We start from the raw sequence: 23,335 nt of genomic DNA, 5'->3' as shown, positions 1-23,335 counted from the left end.
TTTCAAAATTCCAAAGGAAACTTTCTGTAAATTTACCAAAAAATCAATTCACTTTGGCACAACTCAAGAATATACTGATGAAGGAGATATTGTTCATGACACAGTTAAATATTTTTCTGTAATTATTTCAACTGCCTCCATTCTAAAGAAATGTATGACATGAGAAATAAATGCCTTGTTTCAGCCACCACTGCCCACCCTGGCTCTAAATCCCAAATTAAATTGCACCCTGTGCCTGCACAGCGGCTCATGAGCAGAGACGGACAGTATTTCTGTTACTTGTATTTGAAATACGTATTTCAGTTACTTTTAGTATTTTGTTATTTGTATTTGATAGGGCCGATAAAAAAACAAATGTAATTTGTAACAAAATACTTTAGAGTGCAGTAATTTTGTATTTAAAATACTCAAAATACTTTCTCCACGACTAATAATATAATAATAATTAAAAAAAAACGAATTGTCTGTCAAGGTAAATATTATATCTGAGTGTGACAGATGTCAACTGGCTTGGGGTTAAGGTCTGAACTCCATGTATGAAAATGATGCCCCCCCCCCCCTTTCCTGAACCACTCTTTCCCAATTTGAGCCCAATGAATCCTAACATTGTCATCTTAAAATATGACCGTGCCATCAGGGAAGAAACAAATCCATTGATGGAACAACCTGGTCGTTCCTGAACCTGGTCGTTGCTGAACCTAGACCTGAGCAACTGCAGCAACCCCAGATCATAGCACTGCCCCCACAGGCTTGTTTATGTTTACATATATGTGTGTATACATATATAATAAAAAAAATGGGCACTACGCTAGCTGTAGAGTTTACCAGCTGATGAAGGATTTTTTTTAAATGGTTCCCAATGGCGAGAAAGAAGCGGCTGCATGGCACGAAGTTTAGGTTGAAAATCTCTGAACTTTTCAGGTGACGTCAGTGAAGTTAATGAAGGAGAACGTTGTTTTGTCCTTGTCCGTCTATTGTGAGTTCTTTATTGTAGACGCCATCATGACAAAGACTTGATTGTAGAAATGAGCTCGTCACCGCTCCACCTCTTAGTATGACGCAAACATCCTTGGTGCTCATGGAAAAAAGATTAAACAACCCTTATTCGTGGAACTCATTAACAAACACACCACATAGTAGATTCCTTCACATCACTCAAAAAGATCCTAAAACGAACCTCTTGGCTAACGCCATGTCTTACCATCATCAGGTCAACACATGGGGATCCGAACCACAGACCCTCTTGCTGTGGGGCGTCAGTGCTATCCACTGCATGGTGGTGTAGTGGATAGCACTGACACCCCACAGCAAGAGGGTCTGTGGTTCGGATCCCGGTCTGGGCAGGGCTCTTATACTGGTCTAGCAGGTCCTTGGGTGGGTTCTCCGGCTTCCTCCCGCAGTCCAAAGACATGCTGCATAGGTTAATTGGACTCTAAATTGGGAACGTGAGTAGTTGTCTGCCCCTTGACAGCTGGGATTGGCCCCAGCGCCCCACGCTGAGGATAAGAGGTTCAGATAATGGATGGATAGGTCAACACAGTCAGCATACAAAAAGTCCTTTACAAATTCTTTTATTTCAGCATAATAGTAAGAAGCCTCTCCTCAGATTTTCATATAGTTGAAACTAATTGGATCACAAGGGTACATATTAGTTAGCCCATTTTACAATAATCATTGTGATATTTTTTAAGGAAGTTATTCTTATGCACTCATTTTCCTACACAAAATAATCAATATCAAGATCCTATCTTAACTGAGGACCATAACTCTGCATGCAAGACTAATAAAAGAAAACAACTAATCTGTGATAGCTACTGTTATGCTGTTGTTCATCTAATACCATTATCAATATAATTTACTACAAATACCAGGGACTTCGTATAAGAAAGAAAACATTTTCTTGAGGTACTACCATCTCTAATGTCAAAATTACCAAACATACTGGGCTCTCAACTGTACTGATCCAAATTGTTCTGTCCACCTTCTGTGTCAAGTTGAGGAGAAATAGGCTTTGTCTAAAACCTAAAATCTAGTACAGTCTGAAGGAAAATAATATTTTTTTTTTGTCTTTTTTCCCCCCCGTCACTCCAGTGTTTACAAGTTCATCAGAATAAAAAAGGTCCTTGAAACAATCATCAAAATGTGATGAGAAATTCTCAGACAAAGAAATCCTTGGATCCGTCTGAAATTAAACCTCAATCTTATAAACAAACAATCTGAGACTGAAGGATTCTATTGCATTTTAACAATGATATTGATAATACTAAAACAATAAGTCAAAAAGGTATTAACAAGTGATGTCGACTATATACTGTATTGCCCTCCAGTGAGTACGTGCTCGCGCCAGCAGTATCCCTTCCACACTTTTGGAATAGTGTTTGCAGAGCAGATTCATGTATTTCTCAAACTTGGCTCCTTTGCTGCCACTGGGTTTAACTTGATAAGAAAAAAAAAATTAATTAAAAAAATTAAAACTGAATCCTGTTTTTTTACACACTTAAACAACTTTGCCTTGATATCAACTGACCATTTGAAAAAGGAAAAATCCTCCCAATAATACTTTTGGTAAAATATTACATGACTCCGTACTGCTCCTTGTTTGTATCAAACACAAATATCTGTTCATCTTAGAAATCAGAGACCAGATAATGCACTCTGAGATTCCATCGGCATTCACTGAATATTATCTGGAACTTTAAACTTAAAAAAAAAAAATCCTCTTGACCCCTGAAATCAACCGTGATGGTTCCTGTTACTTCCTCAGCCATCAAACAGTTGTGATGTCTTAATATGTACATGTTTGTTCAGATTAGCAGGCTACTCTCCACCACCATCACGCGCTGACATTTCTGCCTCAACAGACCAGTCACAGAAAGGATCAAGTTTGAGAAACCGTTCCGACAGCAGAGATCACCTGGCTCTCTGCTGTCGGACCGTCGAAGACGTCACACATTACGATCAAAGTTCATCATCGGAAAAAGAAACCGTTCGTTACAATATCATTTAGTACTACAATGATTATTTGTGTATCTGCAGTTGCTTAAGGCAAAACCCAATGACATGTCAGACATCCATTATTACACACCAACCACATAATATTTGGATAAAAAAAGGCAATCGTTAGTGTGTAGTAGAGTCAAAGCAAGTGTTGATTCTACGATGGTGTGCGACCAGCCAAAGCACTGCAGTGGGACACAACTTAGCACTACTGACTTCTCACAAGGACTGACACACTCACAGGGGGCTCCTTAAGGATTACATACTGTGTTACACTGAAATCAGTAACAATGACCCAAAATATTCATCATCATCAACAAAAGACAACCTCTCTTGACTGGAGACACATTAGTCTGTTTTCGCGCCACTGAAGCCGTCAACATTCTGTAACCATGACAGCTGGAGGATGAAAAAAAAAAACATTAAAAAAAAAACATACTATGATGATGATGAAAGGCTTCGTCGTCTTAGTCCATACATCTGATCCACAATAATAAACGGTTGAGAAAAAAGGCAAATAAAAAAAAAACAGAAAAAAAAAACACTAAGGCCACAAGATTTGTTTACCCCCCACTAATCTCACAATGAGAGTAACTGTACAAACAACATGATGGGACTTCAAGAGGCCGACTTGTGCTATTTTAGACCAGAATCTATGGACAGAGGAAGTTCGAGATGCTTTTCTGTTACGTACTGGAGACCTCTGCATATATATATACACTGTGTATACATACAGCTGAACTTAATGGCAAGACTCTCGGTAAGTGTGGGAGGATGACTTGCTGTGGCTGCCATCCCGTGCCACTGTGCCGACGCACAACAGAACAAGAGACCCAACCCGTCATGTCTGACACGGGGCCAGTCAACTGCGGGCTCACTCTCCTCATCCACTGCCTGGAAGTCCAGGGTTACAGGTATGAAGCAATGTTTGATGGTAGGTTTTTTTTCGTCCTTTTTTTTAAAAAATAAACACTAAAAGTTTCTCAGGTTTCCTTAGGATTTCCCTGAAACAGTGGGAATAGACCGCATTTGAAACTATTTCTATTGATCAGTTGGTTTTTGGCCCATTTTGTGAACAAAAGAAATTTAACACTTATATCCCCATAGTGAAATAATAAGCATTTTCAATTATTTACACAAAGTAATCTTTAAAACTGTACCTTCTTTGTTGATAAATTCAGGGAAATACTATTATTCAAATCAAATTTAGACCAGATACTGCTTTTGGTGAAATGTCTTAATGCTTAGCACTATCTTAGCGACACTGGCAAGCAGGATCTGGTCCACATGAGATGTCAACAGAACCGTTTCCTGGCTTTACCCAGAAGGAAGGTGCAGTTTGATGGATTCTGACCTTATTGACAAACTTGTTTTAAGTCAAAATGAGCCACATGAAAAAAATAGAAAGAAGCTCAAATACTTTTCCCCACCACTTCATCCCATTTCGTTGCAAACACGTCAGAATAAACAATACCCACAGCCCTTCCCGAGTACCACCGAATGCAGATATATTTGAACAACCATAAAAACCTTTTTTTTTTGTTGCAAAAATCAAATAGAATAAGTACAAAACAGGACAACTGTTCATCACAGAAAAGTCTTGTCTTTAAAAAAAATGGGGGTGGGAAGGAGAGAGAAAAGTAAACACAATAAAAAGTCAACTAAACAAAAACACAAAAGTCACTCTGTCATTAGTAATCCCAAGACTGGAGCTGCAATATCAGTCTGTGCAGAGTGTGGCGTCACGCCGCACAGAGCTGAGAAGAAGAAGAAACCCTGTGGCTTGTCCCGTCTCTGGCGGTATTGTGGGTGGAGGGAAGGTGGAATGTCAGACCGCCAGTCGGCCTGGAGGAGGGTGCAGGGGACTCCAGGTTGGGGGTGCGGGCGGGGCTTCCTGGGGGTATGGGCGGGGGTCGCAGCACGGCTGGTTCTCTACTTTGGCGACGCCACGACCCTGGCACAATCGCCGATGTCGCAACAGCCGGTCTGTCCGCGAAAAGTTCTTCAAAAACACACAAATTGGGCTTTAGTTATCATTTATTCTGGTTATAATAATTTACGGAAAACATTTTGGGTAATTCTGGTTCATTAGTTTTAAAAGACCAAGGGAAAAAAAGTAGTTTCAAATGTCACAAAATAAATCTTCATATTGTTCATTTCAACACATCCAATGCAACACGGTGAATTCATTTAACAATGCTTGAGTAGCAGAGGTTTAACATTTGGGTCACTGTGCATACCTGCTGGCACCGCTCACACTGGTAAGGCTTCTCCCCACTGTGGACACGCTTGTGTCTCTCAAGGTGGTAGCGCTGGATAAACCTCATATCACACATGTCACAAGCAAATGGCTTCTCTCCTGAAAGAGCACACAAATACACAGTCAATGAATCAATTTTAGCGTCTCGTACCAACAAACTGTGTGCAATTTTCACTCGCTAATCTCTATCTACAAACTAGATTTCCAACACTGACAAACAGTTGGGGAAAAATTGCCCTATCAGTAAATTTTAACATTGCAGTTTCAGCATCTGAAAATATATATTCTTAAAAAGGCCTCGTCATCAACTCATTATGTGTAGATCAGAGTGGAATTTTGTGTTTTCATGGCCCAGATCTACGCAACATAGTAGCCCCAAAAACTGGGGCAAGTATTTTGAGGCTGGTTCAACATCCCATCAAATGACTTGACAATCCAAACTCGAGTTTGTTGTAACTCCCTTCTGTTGGAAGCACCAGAGCCTTCCTCAGTAACAAGGGTACGGTAAAGGAACGCATACCCGTATGAGTGAGGCTGTGTCTCTCCAGGTGGTTACGCTGAATAAACCTCATGTCACACATGGAACAAGCATACGGCTTCACCCCTACACACACAGAGCAATATATTAGCCCTATCACCACAAGTGCAAGAAATACAACTTTCAAGCTAGCACTAGGACTGAAATACTAACAGATAACAGCTCATCATTTCGTTGTATGTAATGCAATGTGAATTTTCTTTTCATGGAAATATGTTGAAATGTTCAGACATGCAACTGAGACCATAAGTTTAACTGTGAGTAGAGTTAAGTCAGATTTGAAAATAATGTCTAGTTTCAAAGCAGAAACCTCTAGATCCGTCATAACATTTAAATCACTATGTTTTGTTGGAATAAACATCAGTAACATCCTTTCTTGACACTGCAACAACAACTATTTCAGGATCCTCTCACCTTTCATCTATTATGGCTATTTACACGAAAAAAAGACATAATTAGCAAAACAATTGAACATTTTGGGGTTGAATCTGGACCTGTTATTACATTTCCTAAAGCCATCGTCTACTTGTAAGGTTAAACTAGTTTTTTCTCAAAATGCTGTGAGTTTGGTGTTTTTCAGTTACGCTTGACATGAGAGCACCGTTTGCAGCTATTATACTTTTGTTTGCTTAAGAAATGTTTTAACAAAAGATAATCACTAAATAAGCTGTAATGTCTCAAAGCCTGAAAACATAATATATAAAATAATCAATCATCCATCTAAATGCCACATCTGCTCTAAGGTGATAATACTGTCAACATGTTTTTATTCTTTACTTGATTTCTTGCAAAGAATGATGCCTAGACTTGCAACTATAGGACGAAATAATAATCAGAATTCACAAAGGTAATTTTCTTGATTTGCCCTCCAGTATCGCTGATATACATAGTATAAATTATCTTATATGGCCGTTAAACAAAGAAAACGTCTCGCAAGATTGCTCAACAATCAACTGCATCATTGTTAACAGATTGAGTATAAATAGAAGCCTTAATGACTGCCACGAACACCTTCTGTATCAGGACAAAATGAGAAGTTTAGAAAAAGGGGGGGAGGGGGGGGGCCTGGCTTGCTTCAGCTCGCAGGACATTTCCAAAGTAGGTGACATTTAAACATGCTATGTGGATTATTTGTAAAAATAAAAATTAACCAAGAGAACGAATCCATCTTAAGCAGGAGTGTGTAACACAAGAGATTCACACACACTGCCAACAATACTGGAGGGCAACATTCATTTTTAGTTAACCTAGTTTCAAGTATAGAAAACAAGCGATAAAGAGTGATACTACTAATGTACATGTCTTAACAATAGTTAAACTGAGCACCTACAAGAATAAATTATATTACTACAACCACACAAAACTATCCTTATTATCAGCACTGTTAAGATTAAACGGTGATCTATATAATGTGAGACGGGCAGGTGCACGGACCCATACCCGTATGAGTGAGGCTGTGTCTTGCCAGGTGGTAACGCTGAACAAACCTCATGTCACACATGGTGCAAGCAAAAGGTTTCACACCTAAATGCAGATCATCAATACATTATTTACAGAATTTTTTAACTATGTTTCACAATCCATCAATCAGTACTGTACCGTAAACACCTATTTACAATTGATGGGTTGTTTAACCACTTTTCACTTGCTATGTGAAATTTTGCTAAAAACAATGCATGTTGAGCTTTTTTTTTTGGTCTTTTCTCCAAATCCAATTAGCAATACATCCAACTGTGTCGATCAAATTAAAATCCACAACTTAACACATCACATGAGCTGATGTCACAGTCCTTATTTATTTACATGTGGAGACTTGCGTGAATGTTGCATTTACACACAATGTAGTATAGCCTTGATCAAGAGAAATTTAGAACTAGTTTTACAGAATATGAATAATTGCCCGAAAAGGCTGACCCTTAACATGATGTAACTAGTCTGTCTCGGTGACATGGGTAAGGTGTGCGGACGCATACCCATATGAGTGAGGCTGTGTCTTGTCAGGTGGTAGCGCTGAAAAAACCTCTTGTCACACATGGTGCAAGCATAAGGTTTCACACCTAAATGCAAAGCAGCAATATTATAATACTTTACCTCAATTTATATTATTTACGAGTTAAATACTTAGGCTATTGGTTATTAACCACACATTTGCCAATTCATGCAAAAACCAAGAGATATAACTTATTTGCTCTTATCGTTGCCAACAAAGACAACTATACAACTGACCATTTTAGCTACGATACCAATCGATTTTTATTCTGCCAATTTTATTTTAAAGAATAGCAATTAATGTCTTTACTTGTGTGCCTCATGTTAATAGTCTATTGACTAAAGTGGGTTTCAATCAAGCTGATAATAATTAGCATTTTGCTCTATAAAAAGCACATCTCAGAGTCAAAACATATTATACAGTTAAGCAATTGACATTTCATCTCCAGTGATCAAGCCTATAAAAGAGCTGATCAAGTAACGTCATTTTCTAAAAATGATGTCTAAGAACTGTGGTGACAAAAACAAGGCAGTAGAATTTGAAAAACATAGGTTTGGAAACAAATGTGTTTATATTTTTTTAAACATAATTTTCATTAAAGTTTCAAAGACGAACACTTATTTGGCTACCTCTAAAATAAGACATCTGCGTTGATACTGCTTGCACTGCTGATGTTAGCACAATAAAGACTGTGTAATAATGGCCTACAACCTGTGAGAAGGGCCAGTGCACTGACGCATACCCGTATGAGTGAGGCTGTGTCTTGACAGGTGGTAACGCTGAACAAACCTCATGTCACACATGGTACAAGCAAAAGGTTTCACACCTAAACGCAGAGCATTATGGTATTATTTTCAGACGTATGCGTTTTGTGTTCACAATCCATCAATAAGCAATATACTTAAAATATGTATTCAGAATTGATGGGTTGTTAACCACATTTTTTTCAATCATTTTGAAATAAATTCTTATTTTTCCTCAATTCAATAAAAGATACATCTAAACTGTAAGAACCAATTCTCAAATCCACAACTTAACACATCACACGAGTTGATGATGTTGCAGTCCTTTATATCTTTAAACATTAAGACTTGCTTTAATGTTACATTTACACACATAAAGTAGGGTAGACTTGATTGAGATATGATTTAACTAATAACTAGCTTTTGATAGCTTACTCTGTATCTAACATAATGTGACTAGTCTGTCTCGGTGACATGGGTAAGATGTGTGGACGCATACCCATATGAGTGAGGCTGTGTCTTGCCAGGTGGTAGCGCTGAAAAAACCTCTTGTCACACATGGTGCAAGCATAAGGTTTCACACCTAAATGCAAAGTAGCAATATTTTAATACGTTGCTTCAATTTGCATTTTTTTTATATTCAGGAATTTAAATAAAAATATTGGTTATTAACCACACAATTGCCAATTCATGCAAAAAACATCAATTTTTCAAATATTTTCTTTTCACAATGCTCCATTTTGTCGTGTTGTGGTTACAAACATCAACGATGTTAAATATGTTGAATATATTAACAGACCAGGAAACCTTGTTAAAACGTCATACTGACATTATCCTTGAATGTAACAGGTGTATGTCTTAAGTGAACTAACACAATGAAATGTCCACACTGATTTCTCACAGTAAATGTCATGGGCACGGTGTGCGATCCCATACCCGTATGAGTGAGGCTGTGTCTCGCCAGGTGGTAACGCTGAAAAAACTTCATGTCACACATGTTGCAAGCAAAAGGTTTCACTCCTAAACGCAGAGCATCAAGAGAATTATTTTTGTGTCTCTGCCAGTAAAATAAGTAAATCTGTTACTATTTTATCATTTAAGAGGACTAATCTGGACTAATTTGATATCGGTGGTTAATAACCAATGTCATTCCCTAAAATTACTTACAAAATAAATTTAAAAAGTACAATATATGATTAGATTTTTTGTTTTGAAATTACAAAATTCCCAGAGCGGATCTAAAATCCACCTACACAACACATGAGATGATGATATCATTTATTTGATAGTCTACTTGAATGATGTGCGTATAAATACAGATATGTAAGACTAAATCAAGCATTCAGGTGTTGCAGCATCCTAATCTTGTGACTGGTTAAGATTGGCTGACGCATACCCATATGAGTGAGGCTGTGTCTCGCCAGGTGGTATCGCTGAAAAAACCTCTTGTCACACATGGTGCAAGCGTACGGCTTCACCCCTACACACACAAAGTACCAACTTTAGCATGAAACACTCAACTGCCAAAAATGATCGACAATAAACTTTACTAATTGCTTAGTAAAGTTTGGTTGCACTTATTAGCGATTTTTTTACGCTGGAAATTCCAGCATGCTTCAAAAATCGGTTATTCCAATTGGAAATGTCATTTTCACATCTGATCCAAGTTAAACTTTAACTGCTAAGATCTCAAGCCAAAATTAGAAATTGGGGCAATGGAAATAGTGTAGAAAGCTAAATTTACTTATTTTCAAACCTACAAAAACATAAAATGACCAGATAATTAATTGAGGCGAAACCAAAATCATGAAGACTAACATAACATTTTTACACGAGGCCAATAAGTGCTACATATAATTTCAACATATCACATTTCTAGGATCAATTTGTTAACGGTAGTACTTATAACGCCGATCGCAGAGGTTAGACAATTTTAGGCAGTTGGTAAATAACTATGCACAACACATTAATACTGGACATTTGTTTGCAGAGAAACTGTCGGCTTGAAAAGGTGTTTTATATGAATGGACACCATCGTACAGAAGTTAGCTTGTGATTCAAGTCAAAATAAACTCTGCTTCATCTTCAAATTTAAACTGACAAAATAGAGAATATCCTTACACTAAAAACGATTTATAAATAAGACAATGACACTTAACTATTCACAAGAGAGGGTTCAAGCTTATTTCCTCACCGTTACTTTGAATGTGAAATGACATAATGACGAGGCTGTGCGAGCGGTTGGATATAAATTTGCATGTTAGCTTTTTTTCTTTTTACAGGAATACACACAGGCCACATTACCAACATAAACCATTCCTTAATTAAGAAACTGATGACCATTTCCAAAATGAACAGCACTCCATGATTTTATAATAGCAGCTTCAACCAATCTGGTTCCTGTTTTTTTTGCTGCACAAAAGCACAAATCTAGATTTGATTAGCTGTTGGTTCTCACAGGCCTGCAGCTTTCCTCGACCCAGTTTTACAGGTCTAATTATTATTGTGTATTAGTTTTATTCTAGGTGATAATCTTTTTAGACATGGTTTGACTTTTTCTCAAGCAGCTTTAATGTGTATTAATAATGTGAACATTTTTAAACTGAAAACTTTCTACTTGACTTCAAATTGTAAAAATAGTTCGTTTTAAAAGGATTTTAATGGAATTAAAGTGCCTATGAAAGATTTCCAAATGCTTTTCTTAGCCATTTGCCATTTCATGTATTAATAAGAATTTGGTTGTAAGTAAGTAATAATATTAAGATTCATGTTTGTGCTTCAAAACTCTTCAACTGAAAAATAACTAATTAATACTGTTGGCATTTTTGCTACATGGTCATCATGTCATTTCATATATAAAGTATGAGAAAAGGTTTTGATGTGTATAAAGCTCTGTGTAGATGCATGAAACATTAGCACTTGGCAGTAAAGTGACAAAGCAATACAAACTCGAGTTTGAAGCAGCCATGAAAACATTAATGTGGGGCACATGCATGAGCAAAGTCAGGGAAAGAGAGGGTCAAAGTTCATAAAATGAGGACATACCCGTATGAGTAAGACTGTGTCTCTCCAGTTGGTAACGTTGTATAAACCGCATGTCACACATGGTACACGCATACGGCTTCACTCCTAAACAGAGCACAAGAATGTTAGATGCATTTCAACGCACTGATGGAGTTCATGAACACCAAGGTTTAAAAACACAAATAAATGCTTCATCACATAACATAACATTCTGCCAGAGACATTACACAAAAAAGAGTCTAAAAGCCTGCAGACATCAAGAGTAAAGGTGCATCTTCAATTGGGGAGAAACAGGGCTAATGCGTGGCCCTTTGATTAAAATTCAGTCATCCTGCAAACAAACTGTTGATAATGAAGCTTTTTCAAGTTACCCCCTGTTCAAGATGCACCATTTCACTATTTAGTCAGGTCAATTTTCTTGCATTCACCTGATTAAATCTTGAAAAACAGCCTCTTTTGCTTTTTCAGAACATTGATGCCTGCATTTAATATGCTTTTTAGTGTAATGTGCCTTTCATTGGATTTATATAACATAGTACTCAACAATTCACATGCAATAGTACCATTAGTGTTAAAATCACAAAACAAGGTAACTGACAGAGAGAGTCACTTTTTTGTGGACAGTTTTCCAACAAAGCCTAAAACTACTATTAAACATTTTTTTTTAGAAGGGGGAATTAAATTATCAACAATGGCATAATTATGGTATTGTATATAGTGGGACTTATCAATTAAAAAAAGCATGTGTAGGTTGTTTGTATGAAAGGTTTCATAATGAAAGGGGAACAAATAATTCAAGCATACCAGTATGAGTGAGGCTGTGTCTTGCCAAATGGTAACGCTGGAAGAACCTCATGTCACACATGGAGCAAGCGTACGGCTTCACCCCTAAACGCATACAGTACCAAACTTTAGAACATTGTTCTCATGAACCATGTACACAAAAGTTGTCATCTCACACACACTAGTCATGTGTTATGTCATTATAAAAGGTCTTGTTTAGTTTCTTGGCCAACTAGTCTCTTTACACACAAGACATAAATCATGTCAACCCTAAAAGCAGTTAGAAATGCAATGAAAACATCGACTATAGTGCTTAAACTTTAACCTTTCAAAATCAGAAATACAATTTGTTTTCACGGGTAAGTGAAAGCAAATTGTAATTGTATGCACACAAGAGCGAATATTCTACAAGCCCCTATACTGTCAAGTGAGAGGGATAAATAAAAACTTATACCCGTATGGGTGAGAGTGTGTCTTGCCAGGTGGTATCTCTGGAAAAATCTCATGTCACACATGGAGCAAGCATATGGCTTCACCCCTGCACACACAGAGCAAAAATATTTCATAAAACAACACAATGAACTGAACAGGACACACTCACCAAAATCAGTGGTAGCAGTATAATGCTACGCTAAATGCTTTCGGCTAACATTTTCTAATCTGTCAACATGCGTGAAAGAGGGAGCTTAATGAAGATGTCTCTTTTTGTGCTTAACTCAGTGCAGCTTTTCAATGCAGACATGCATTAAATTATTCAAAAGCGACTGGATACAAGTCCAGTTGTATTTTACAAGCACTGCAACAAAGTACCAATGAACTTAATTTGGGAAATAAGGCCCTATAGTAACACAAAAACTGAAATGACTCGTCCAGCATGCCTCAATAGTTAAAACAGCTTGATGCTTGTGAATATTTTAGGAAACATAAGTCATTCTATAAGCAAAGGACAGATGAACTTTAGTTAACTGGGTATATGGGCTCTAATGTAGCAAAGAAGGGCGAACGCATACCCGTGTGAGTGAGGCTGTGTCTTGCCAAGTGGTAGCGTTGGAAAAATCTCATGTCACACATGGAGCAAGCGTATGGCTTCACCCCTACACACAAAAAGTATATAAATATGAGCTAGAAACAGAAAAAAAGTTTCAACACATAACCATCAACTCTTCCCTTCGAATGACTATTGCTTCTACATATTGTATCATCAGCCGGAGAAATAAATACTTGTTTTGCAGATCACTGTTTTGTGTACTATGATCATGAGTGGGAAATTTAAGTCAAACTAATAATCTTTACAAATTTTGAATAATGAATAAATGATTGTAAAGCATTCAGCAGGGGAAAAGCTGAAGTTGTGTACATTCAGGTGCCCAAATATGTATGCATGTATGTATACCAAAAGCTAAAATTCATATTTTACCATTCTAATACATGTCAGAGTACATCTTCTTGATTGGGAATATTTGAAACTGGTAGTATATTAAGACACCCTAAATCTCTGTTCAGACACTTCTAAAACACCACTAGCTAATGAGCTAGTGGTGAGTAAGCGGACGCATACCAGTATGAGTGAGGCTGTGTCTTGCCAGATGATAACGTTGGAAGAACCTCATGTCACACATGGAGCAAGCGTACGGCTTCACCCCTACATACACAAAGTATCAACATTTTAGCTAAGACGTTCCTTAAGCATCAATGGGAAGCATCATTCACATGCATCAAATCACTGTGGCCTGGCAGACAATACACATTTCAATTAAGCTTCATGCGAAGGTATGATCTGTTTTACTTCTAATCATTACGTGTCTTCTGTTACAGAGAGCATTTTCAAATAAGCTGGAGTACATCCAATAACAAAAGCAGCAACAGGATATAAGCCAAGCACGTTTAAAACAAGACATACAAATCGGCAGCAAGATAGCAAAGACACATCTAAGACTGGGATCCATCTGACCAGCTAAAGCAGAACCGCGACATGTTTTAATGTTGAGGCGAGCATGTTCACTGCAATTTACTGCAAGTTGAATTTGGTTTAGCATTCATATAGCGCACAGGAATTAGATGTCTGGTGCCGTGGAAGTGTGTGTGGCAGGTGTGCTTGTTTTCGAGCACTCCAAAGTGATGATCTGCCTCAACTTTCAAAAAAGCTTCCAATCTGATCTCCTCTACAAACTTACAGCAGATGCCTCTGTATAAGGAACTGTGCAACTATACAATCAAAATGTTTATCCAAAACACAAGCAATTACAGCTAAAATACATGACCTGCACAGCCATAATTTGCATCTAAAATAAGTGGACATCAAAGGACTATTCCCATAATATACCATGGCCTTAGTTAAGCTACTTGAGTATGGCTGGATTAGGCAGGGAGGCATTAGTACAAACTGATACTTTATGATCAAAACATAATTAGCATTGTAGTAAAGCCATTCATAACACAAGTGAGATAGTCTCTTGAAAAACTGTGTGCGTCTGTGAAATGTAATTTTTGTTCTCGGTATACTGTGACCAATCAACCCCATCTCTTACACTGCAGCTATGGCACCAAGTCACTTCCTTAAAATAGCTCAAAAATGCTGGATCCATTAATAATAAAGTATGCACAGGTAGCAGATAATGATTTAGTAGTTAATGTGTGACAGTATACACAAAATGTGGAGAACTAATGTAACCTGGTATGTACACAACGCATGATAGCTAACAGATACTTTTATCTCTTCAGCTCTGCTGGCACAATAAAGCACTGGTAGCAATAGCCTCAAAGAAAAAAAAAACATAAAATATATAACTTTTTGATACATTTTGTTGAGCAGCAATGGTACAAGAGGGATAATACACTTTGAGGGGTCCACATAAGCAATGTACGGTGTTTATTTACTTCCATTTATACATCCATTACAATAAATGGCCATTATTTGTATTGGATAATTAAATCCTGTAGTAATTAAACTGTTCTATTAGCTTGCAAAAAGTTATTTCTATATTTTGTCCACCCAATTTAACAAAAATCTATATCAATATTGGATTGCATTAAATTGTATATGTATTACTATTTATTTGGGATGTCAGTGTTGCGGTTACTATTTTGCATACATTTACACTACCGTTCAAAAGTTTGGGGTCACTTAGAAATGTCATTATTTTTCCAAAAAAAGCACTGATTTTAAATGGATAACATAAAATTAATCAGAAATACACTCTATACAGTGTTAATGTGGTAAATGACTATTCTAGGTGGAAATGTCTGTTTTTTAATGAAATATCTACATAGATGTTTGCTAATCACTGTAGGAGACTAATTGTGCAGAATAAAACCTTGTGCAATTATGTTAGCACAGCTGAAAACAGTTCTGCTGGTGAGAGAAGCCATAAAACAACTAGCTCCTTTGAGCAACTTGAGTATCTGGAGCATCACATTTGTGGGTTTGATAATACTCTCAAAATGGACAGAAAAAGATAACTTTCATGTGAAACTCGCCAGTCTATTCTTGTTCTTAGAAATAAAGACTATTCCATGTGAGAACTTGCGAGGAAACTGAAACTTTGTCTGGATGACCCCAAACTTTTGAACGGTAGTGTATACTACTGATGGTTTTAAGAAGTCAACTACTTTAATATGAGGTAACGCATAATTTTTCATGATACGCAAACTGTAATCCTACATAACTGTTTAAACATTCAGTTGCACTTAATAAAGTCAACAATCAGTTAAGAATATAAAAGTCTTATATGTTGTTGGAATAATTGATCAAATAAAGTTTCTTAACTTGAACTGGGTACGGTAAATGGACGCATACCCGTATGAGTGAGTCTGTGTCTCTCCAGGTGGTAACGCTGGAAAAACCTCATGTCACACATGGAACAAGCGTACGGCTTCACCCCTACACACACAGAGCATACAGTTATCAGCTATTCAGTGTATTGAATAAGTAAAAATGTGGAAAAGAAAATCACAAGATGTATTATGTGGAAAACAGATAACATATGTAGTGCTGCCATGAAGAGCAACTGCTTACTACTAATGGAATACTGAAATAAAACTACTGTATAAAAATGGAAACAAATTATTCCAGCAAAGTTGGGTAATATTAATTTATTATTGGTGCATTACTTTTTGTGAATACTGGGCAGTAGTCACTGACTTGGAAAAACAAGTTGGAAGTTGACTTACCCACAGTGCATACTTCTTAAACAATGAAAAACAAAGAATCTTGAGTGAAACGGTGCAACTCAAATATTGACACTGTGCATAGATATGTTTTTAACTTAGGTCCTCAATTTTCATTTTGTATTTAAAATAGAATAAGAACAGTCCTTTGATGTCCATGCAGTTATTTCACTGACAAAATAATAATTGACTACAAAAATAAACAAATAAATATTGCATGTTTTTTCTAGTTGCCTGTGCTTTGAGGCTTTTACATGGGGTCCAATTTTACATGGGGTTTGAGTCCACTTTTAAGTCCACTATCAAAAAGTCTGTTTTTCTTATAATTTTTGCAATATAGTCAATAGTTTCTCAGTCGCCTTAAAAATACTGTGTTTAATACTCGTACAAATCAATGTTTTTAGGTCCAAGAAACGCACTTAGAAAGTAACTAATATCAGAACATTCAATCAGCAGCACAATTAGTATTACATAGTGAGAATTATTTTGGTGTTTCAACAGGGAATAAGATCGAATTAATATCGTCGCTTATGTGTTGCAGGGGCTATATTGTTAAGTTTTATCTTCAACATGTCTATATTAACACAGTTTAAATGTTGCTTTGAAATCAGTAATGTGGAGCCATGTGGTTTTCTTGAGTAGTAATAAAGTTTCCAGCAACAATTTGCTTCTAAATGGAAAGGAACAAGCTGAGAAAAAAAAAAAATCTTAAATCAAAATCTAGACCAGGAGATGGCAGGCTTTATGAATAAAACGGCCAGTATGTTTCAACAGAAGTGCTTGTCGGATGGTCAAACAGTGTGGGTGGTCAGATGTGTACTGCTTTGTTGTGTACAGGACTCGCTGCGTTCTGGCAATGCCCAACAGTGCATTGTGAAGTGTCGTAGGTGTTGATGGAGCATGCAGCAACTGCTGGATGGCAGAACATGCAGGATTATTAGCCTGTGGGTAGTTACTCTGGCTACCAGTGTATCAAGCTGACATCACTGCAGGACCCAGCAACATCTGCACTAACAAAAATCTAATTCAACCTCCTATTTGACTCGGTAAAACTATTTAACAACAAAACAAGTCAAGGCAAACAAAGTCAAAGTATCACAGTTGAACACAAGAAGATAGTTGTTTTTAAATTGCAAATTTACAGTCCAAATTTGCAATAAGAGATTATGATGGTCACAAGAGAGGCTAATTTCTCTCTCCACAGACACCAGAGCTTAACCCAAACTAGTAGGAATGTGCCTTCTACATCTCTGGGGTCTCTAAAATTGCGCTAAAATAATATAGATTCTCAAATCCTGCAAGCATTTTTACAGCTGATGCCAGTCAAAATGAAAGCTATAATTATAGATACTAATGGACATCCAAAAAGGAAACAAATTCATACATTTTATCATAAATGTTGAAACAACAATTTTTAATAGTGGACTCAGGACTACTGGACCCTACCGTATTACTTTGCCTTCTGCAATTTGTTCCTGTTGATCAGGGACTAATATTTTCAGGGACTAATATTTTGAAGACAAATAGTGCTTTATATTGTGTGGTGAAGAGATTTTGGGGGTGTGGCTTTGTTGGAAATTACTGTCCACAGACAAAATGAACCCTGAGCATATTTCCATTGATTCAAGTGACAGACTACAGATGTAGTCCGATTTATGTAATATGGGTACGGTTAAAGGGCGCATACCCGTGTGAATGAGGCTGTGTCTCTCCAGGTGGTAACGCTGAATAAACCTCATGTCACATACGGCACAAGCATACGGCTTCTCCCCTAAACCGAAGAGCACCAGTTTTAGTCAAAGTCCCCACAGATACCACCAATTAGCTGTGAGGCAAAAAACTATTACCAAAAGCTTTTTAAAGTTCTTAAGCAGGCCATTGCAAACCTTACAGTTGCTGCACACTCTTAGATTTATTCCAACTCAAACGTTCAGGGCCTCTTTCAACAAATGATTCAGGTTATCAGACATTAAAAGCTGTTTTAGCTTAACTGTAAACTCAAGTTGCTCCAAGCATTACCCATACCTGTATGAATGAGGATATGTCTCTTCAGGTGGTATCCACTCCTAAATGCTCCGTAACAGTGATCACAAATAAAGTTTTTCTGTACTTTGGATGACGGACCATTCTCATCTCCACCTGTGCCCTATTGAGGACAATAAGAATAATGGTTCAACATAGTTTATATGCCAGCTCAACAGTGAACTAATAATACAAACAGGTTACCAAAAATACAATGGCATAATGGTATAATTACATTCCCACCCACAACTGGTCAGAACTTGATGAAAAGCTAAAACTTCTGTGAAATTTCAGTAAATGTAATTAAGGCCTGTGATTTCTCTAACACCCTAGAGACTTTGCAGAGTAAATTCATGTACATTCATGTATATTTGGAAGGGTTAACCTCCTTTAAAGCCCCATTTATATTCAGTATAAAACCAGAAAGACATAAAAGTTGTTTCCTCCCCCACCCCCCCCTCAACATGTAATTAACGTTTGACTTAACAAATACCCCGCAATCCCTTCGAATGGCCTAATGCCCTCATGTTACTGCTCCCCCTGTTATGCACACAACTGCAGTTATTGTGCTCCGCTTCACTCTGCTCCCCTCCCCCTCTTTCCTCTCTGGAGATCCTCCACCCCCTCTACATCTTCTGAGCTCCTCCCCCCACCCCCACACAAACAAAATGTGCACACATGAACGCTTCCAAGTGAGGCACACTTGAATAAAGTTAAATGCTCTTCCAAAAATGCGTGCAAATGGCTAATTCCATTATATGTAATGAAGAAAAATTTTAATTAGCTATATAGACCCTTCACTATTTATCCACCATAGCCACTGACCTTCCCTCCCCTTCCTTCTTGTTCTCTCACTTTGCAGGGCGTTACTGATTTCCTATTCTTTTTTTTCTGCTGCATGTCCTCGTTGGCCCGCATCTCCTTCTCATCCAGCAGGCGGGGAGCTTGGAATTCACCTTCCTTCCGGATAAGCTACAGAAGCAGAAACGGTCCTGATTATTTTCTAATTTCAGAGGTGTAACCTTTAAAAAATAAAAACAGAATATCTGAACATGACTAAAATGAAGTGATAAATGTGAACCTCTATTATGTGCATTTTTTGTCACCCGCAGTGGAAGAAACCAGTGTTACATAGTGTGGTGTGGGTTTTCTAAATTTGGCATCATGATTTTAAGACCAACAGGATTTACAACAATTTGAATCATTTCTGATTGAGGAATATCATCCAACAAATCTAAATTTTAAAAAACGGTTAATAAATGCTTGAGTTTAAAACTTCCAAGTAGAAGTGGGGGTTGTTTTGAAGTACAATAAATCAAGATGAAGGTCCTTCCACACTAAAATGTTTAACTTCATAAAGGCTACACATTTACACTCATCACAACATTAAAAAGAATAGCATATAACAGGCCAATTTCCACTCTACATTTCCGAAGTGGGTCCTAACCAGGGGTGGACAGCTCATTCCAGATGGGAGGATCATATGGCCCTGGGGAGCGCGGTCGGGTCCCTCTCTCTGCGGTGGTCCATGGCCAAGCGGGGCCATCATTTTTTTGGGTGGAGCGGCCATGGAGCTGGCCTGCATCAGTGCCATACTGGAGAGGACAGCCTCGCAGCCAAGCAGCCCTGCCTGTGAAGAAAAAGGGTGAAGAGCAACAGTTTACCAACTCTATCAAACATATAAAAACAATTTGAAAGTATCTGCATCTTAGACAATATTGCCAGTCACATGGCATTTGCCAAGCTAGCATCAACGACAACATCCTGAGTGACACAAGACTGTAAGGAAAGTTATTTGTAACCACTTTGGCGTTCTCAAAACAAACCCATTTCATATGGTCGCGGACTGAGCTGCTGGGCAGATGTGACATTGCTGTGGTGTATGTGAGCGCAGGGACAGGGGTGGGGACAAGGTCATCCAGAGATCCGTCAGTCAGGATGGTCGGGCTGGTGGGAAGCCACACCCACCTCACTCATCTAGCATTAAAACTGAGGAAGAGGAGGATGTGGATGAAACAGACAAGCATTAAATGACAACAGCATCACTCGCTGTCTTTCTCGTTACATATTCCTCTAAGTCCAGTTATGATGGCAATTTTCCTCAATGGCATGTTAATGTCAAAATATGAACACACAAATATTTAACTATACTGGATATTTATTGTGTGGCTGTGTTTTTTCTTTTTTGGAGCTACCCTTTTTGACCATGGTAAGTAACTGACGGACTTCCACAAGTATTTGCTTCTGAATAATAAAATAATTTGCCCAACTGAAAGTCCTACCTCATTAGCAGCTGGGTGACTGGCATGAACAAAATAATTAAATAAAACATGAATAGCTATCTTTTTAGGTGTGGGAAAATTGCTTGCCAATGTTCATCACATTGGTCGGCGAGGTAACTTCAAAGTCAACTTTAGCTGTGACTTTTGCTTAGCATTCTCCAATTGTAACTGCTACCCGGGACATAAACAGTCCATTGTTGCACTATGTTACCAGTAAAAAAAAAAACATTCTTTAGCACATTTGTCTTAGCAGTGATACACTTTTGCTGTATCACTACTGTGTTTTGTGAGGCTAACCAAAAGTTGGTCCTCTGTTATATACACTTTACACTTCTTATGCTGAATACATGACCACTAAAGCAACAGCAAATACAAAAACATTTCTCTATATATCTGAAGCTAGTAAGATTCAGATATCAAACACTACAACGAGCAGTAAAGTGCATTCTGACAATCCAACAACAGAGTACACCTGAATGTTCTCAGTATAAAAGTAAGTAGTAGGTAAATATACTTGTTCGTATGACTTGAGGGAAACAGGTTGAAACAAAGACGCGAAGGGACGACACAGAAATTTAAGAAAGGGGCTCTGGAGGGAAAATCTCTACAGCACGGCTATGCAAACTACAGATTAACGTTCCGTTAGAGTATAATTGATGACACAACTAACATTGTTAAATCAGAGATGTTCTACCATTGCGAAATAGTAAACTTACACCATATCAATTTCTCAAACATAATTTGCTATATAGCCAAAACGTTCCTAAAACGCAGAAGAAAATTCCAATTCAACATACAGTAAAGCACAAAGAGCCTAAAGAGGTACTAAACTGACCAGTGTCAATCAGAAAAAGCTCCTATTTTCTTCCTTACCATGAGATGAAACTAAAAACACCACCATTACATAACAACAAATGTGGGATTCAAACGTCTGAATTAGTTTTCTATGTATTGGATTTGGAGTGTACTGGGATTATGGTTTATGGAGAGGACAAAGACATGTCTTTGAGAATACACACACAGCTTTGAGAGTATACAAAAAAATGGCAAAGAATAGTGCGAAAAAAAAGAAATACTCTTTCCTGCTTTAAAAAATGATATTCACATGGCTTCGTCTTTTAGTGCAACTTTTGTACGCAAACTTTTGTTTCGCAATTTTTTATTAGAAGTCTTTGTGAAAATAAAAAATAAAAATTGTGAGAGTGGTTTTAATTAACTGAACGGGGAATGGAAAAGATAACATTTAGCAACTGAGATGTAAAATATAACGTTAACCGGAGCTAATCTGGTAGGGTTTTAACAGGCATGTTAGGAGGAGGCCATTATCTTACTCAAAGAAACACTGCTGTATTTTTGTGATGGCGTTTCGAGATTTAACGTTACGTTTTGGCAATGTTTGTTTTGTTTTTTTAACCGTGGGATAAGTTAACTGGAACCTTTATAGTGCGTTGTATAGTTTGGCGAGGGCCAGATGGAGACACGCACACACACATATATAAACTATATACCTTAACGCTACAGGGCTTGCGCCATTAGCGTTGTTAGCTAGCTGGCTAACGTTGCTAAGAAAATAGACAGAAAGCGTAACGCTCTCATCGGCTAACACTAATAAAAATACCTTAAGGCCGTTTAACGTTAGTTTAATTGCATCGACTGTTGTTGTCTCAGTTGCCAGCAGAGGCCTTACCATAAAGATATTATAATGTTGTTTTAAAATAAATATCCGACGAAGCTGGCCCTCACTACAAACCTAGCGTTAGTTAGCTGAAGCTAACAGCTACCTAGCCACTCGCTGGCGCCCTCGCCCACTTAACGGTTAAAGTCACATTAATCCAACATTTTATAGCCCACCTGCTCATCGTTTGGATACAATCGCTTTACGGGAGTGCATATCGTGAAGACTTCACCAATGGATCGTTTCACTTCGGCTACACCATAAGACAAAAGCTCAACTGGTTCGAGGGAAGATTGAGCGATAAAGACATTCGTGATGGCCGTCGTTGCGAGTGCCTCCCCCTCCCGACGACGGAGCTATCGTCTGCTAGCGAGCTAGTAGCCGACGTTGACGCTGTAATATTAAGCAAATCCCTTCGCTGCAATCTCCGAGCATGAATCTTTACGAGGTGAATAGCAGACCACTAAAGCACTTTAAAAAACAGCTTCAAAGTACGTTAGAGAAAGACGAAGATCTATGTATCTACCTTTCAGCTCCACTCCCCCGACGTTTTCAAGACCGTCTAGTTTACAAACACAGGAAACGCCACAGGATGTAACCCACTCCCCCACACAGCAGCAAAGCCTCTTCAAGCGAAGAGAAAGGGGTCATCTTCTTCGACCAGCTCCCCGTGAGCGTTGATAGTGTGGACTGAATTTGCTTGTTAATCCATTGTGTGTATTGTTGGCAAGCTGTTACGCATTATGTGGCGTTGTGGTGCGAGCTGGCAAGATTCAAACGACGGCTGAAAAGACGCAGATGAAAAGGAAGGAGTGGACACTAAAATTACACTGAACAGGGACGTGCAGACATGT

General features: G+C 37.9%; 1 protein-coding gene across 18 annotated transcripts; it reads right to left on the bottom strand.

Moving 5' to 3' along the window:
• Nucleotides 1-1,555: 1,555 nt before the first annotated feature.
• On the bottom strand, nt 1,556-23,335 carry znf740a (zinc finger protein 740a). 18 transcript variants are annotated; one of them, XM_068595033.1, is made up of 21 exons: nt 23,008-23,335; nt 20,351-20,513; nt 19,951-20,154; nt 19,350-19,496; nt 18,528-18,648; nt 18,190-18,273; nt 16,102-16,215; nt 13,894-13,977; nt 13,346-13,429; nt 12,790-12,873; nt 12,357-12,440; nt 11,574-11,657; nt 9,925-10,008; nt 9,465-9,548; nt 9,028-9,111; nt 8,528-8,611; nt 7,769-7,852; nt 7,236-7,319; nt 5,778-5,861; nt 5,238-5,356; nt 1,556-4,999 (listed from the first exon to the last, which is right to left on the bottom strand). In XM_068595033.1, the coding sequence occupies exons 2-21, from the start codon at nt 20,393-20,395 to the stop codon at nt 4,826-4,828; spliced, it is 2,016 nt and encodes a 671-aa protein (XP_068451134.1). In that variant the 5' UTR covers nt 20,396-20,513; nt 23,008-23,335; the 3' UTR covers nt 1,556-4,825. The 18 variants fall into 18 exon arrangements, with proteins under 18 accessions (XP_068451134.1, XP_068451137.1, XP_068451139.1 ...); XM_068595036.1 differs by having other exon boundaries at nt 16,132-16,215; XM_068595038.1 differs by having other exon boundaries at nt 19,380-19,496.

The sequence above is a fragment of the Clinocottus analis genome, unplaced genomic scaffold, assembly GCF_023055335.1.
Source record: "Clinocottus analis isolate CAN_PGR_092001 unplaced genomic scaffold, fCliAna1.0.p SCAF_3, whole genome shotgun sequence".
Lineage (NCBI taxonomy): Eukaryota > Metazoa > Chordata > Actinopteri > Perciformes > Cottidae > Clinocottus > Clinocottus analis.
This window is presented reverse-complemented; position numbering and strand designations above follow the sequence as displayed.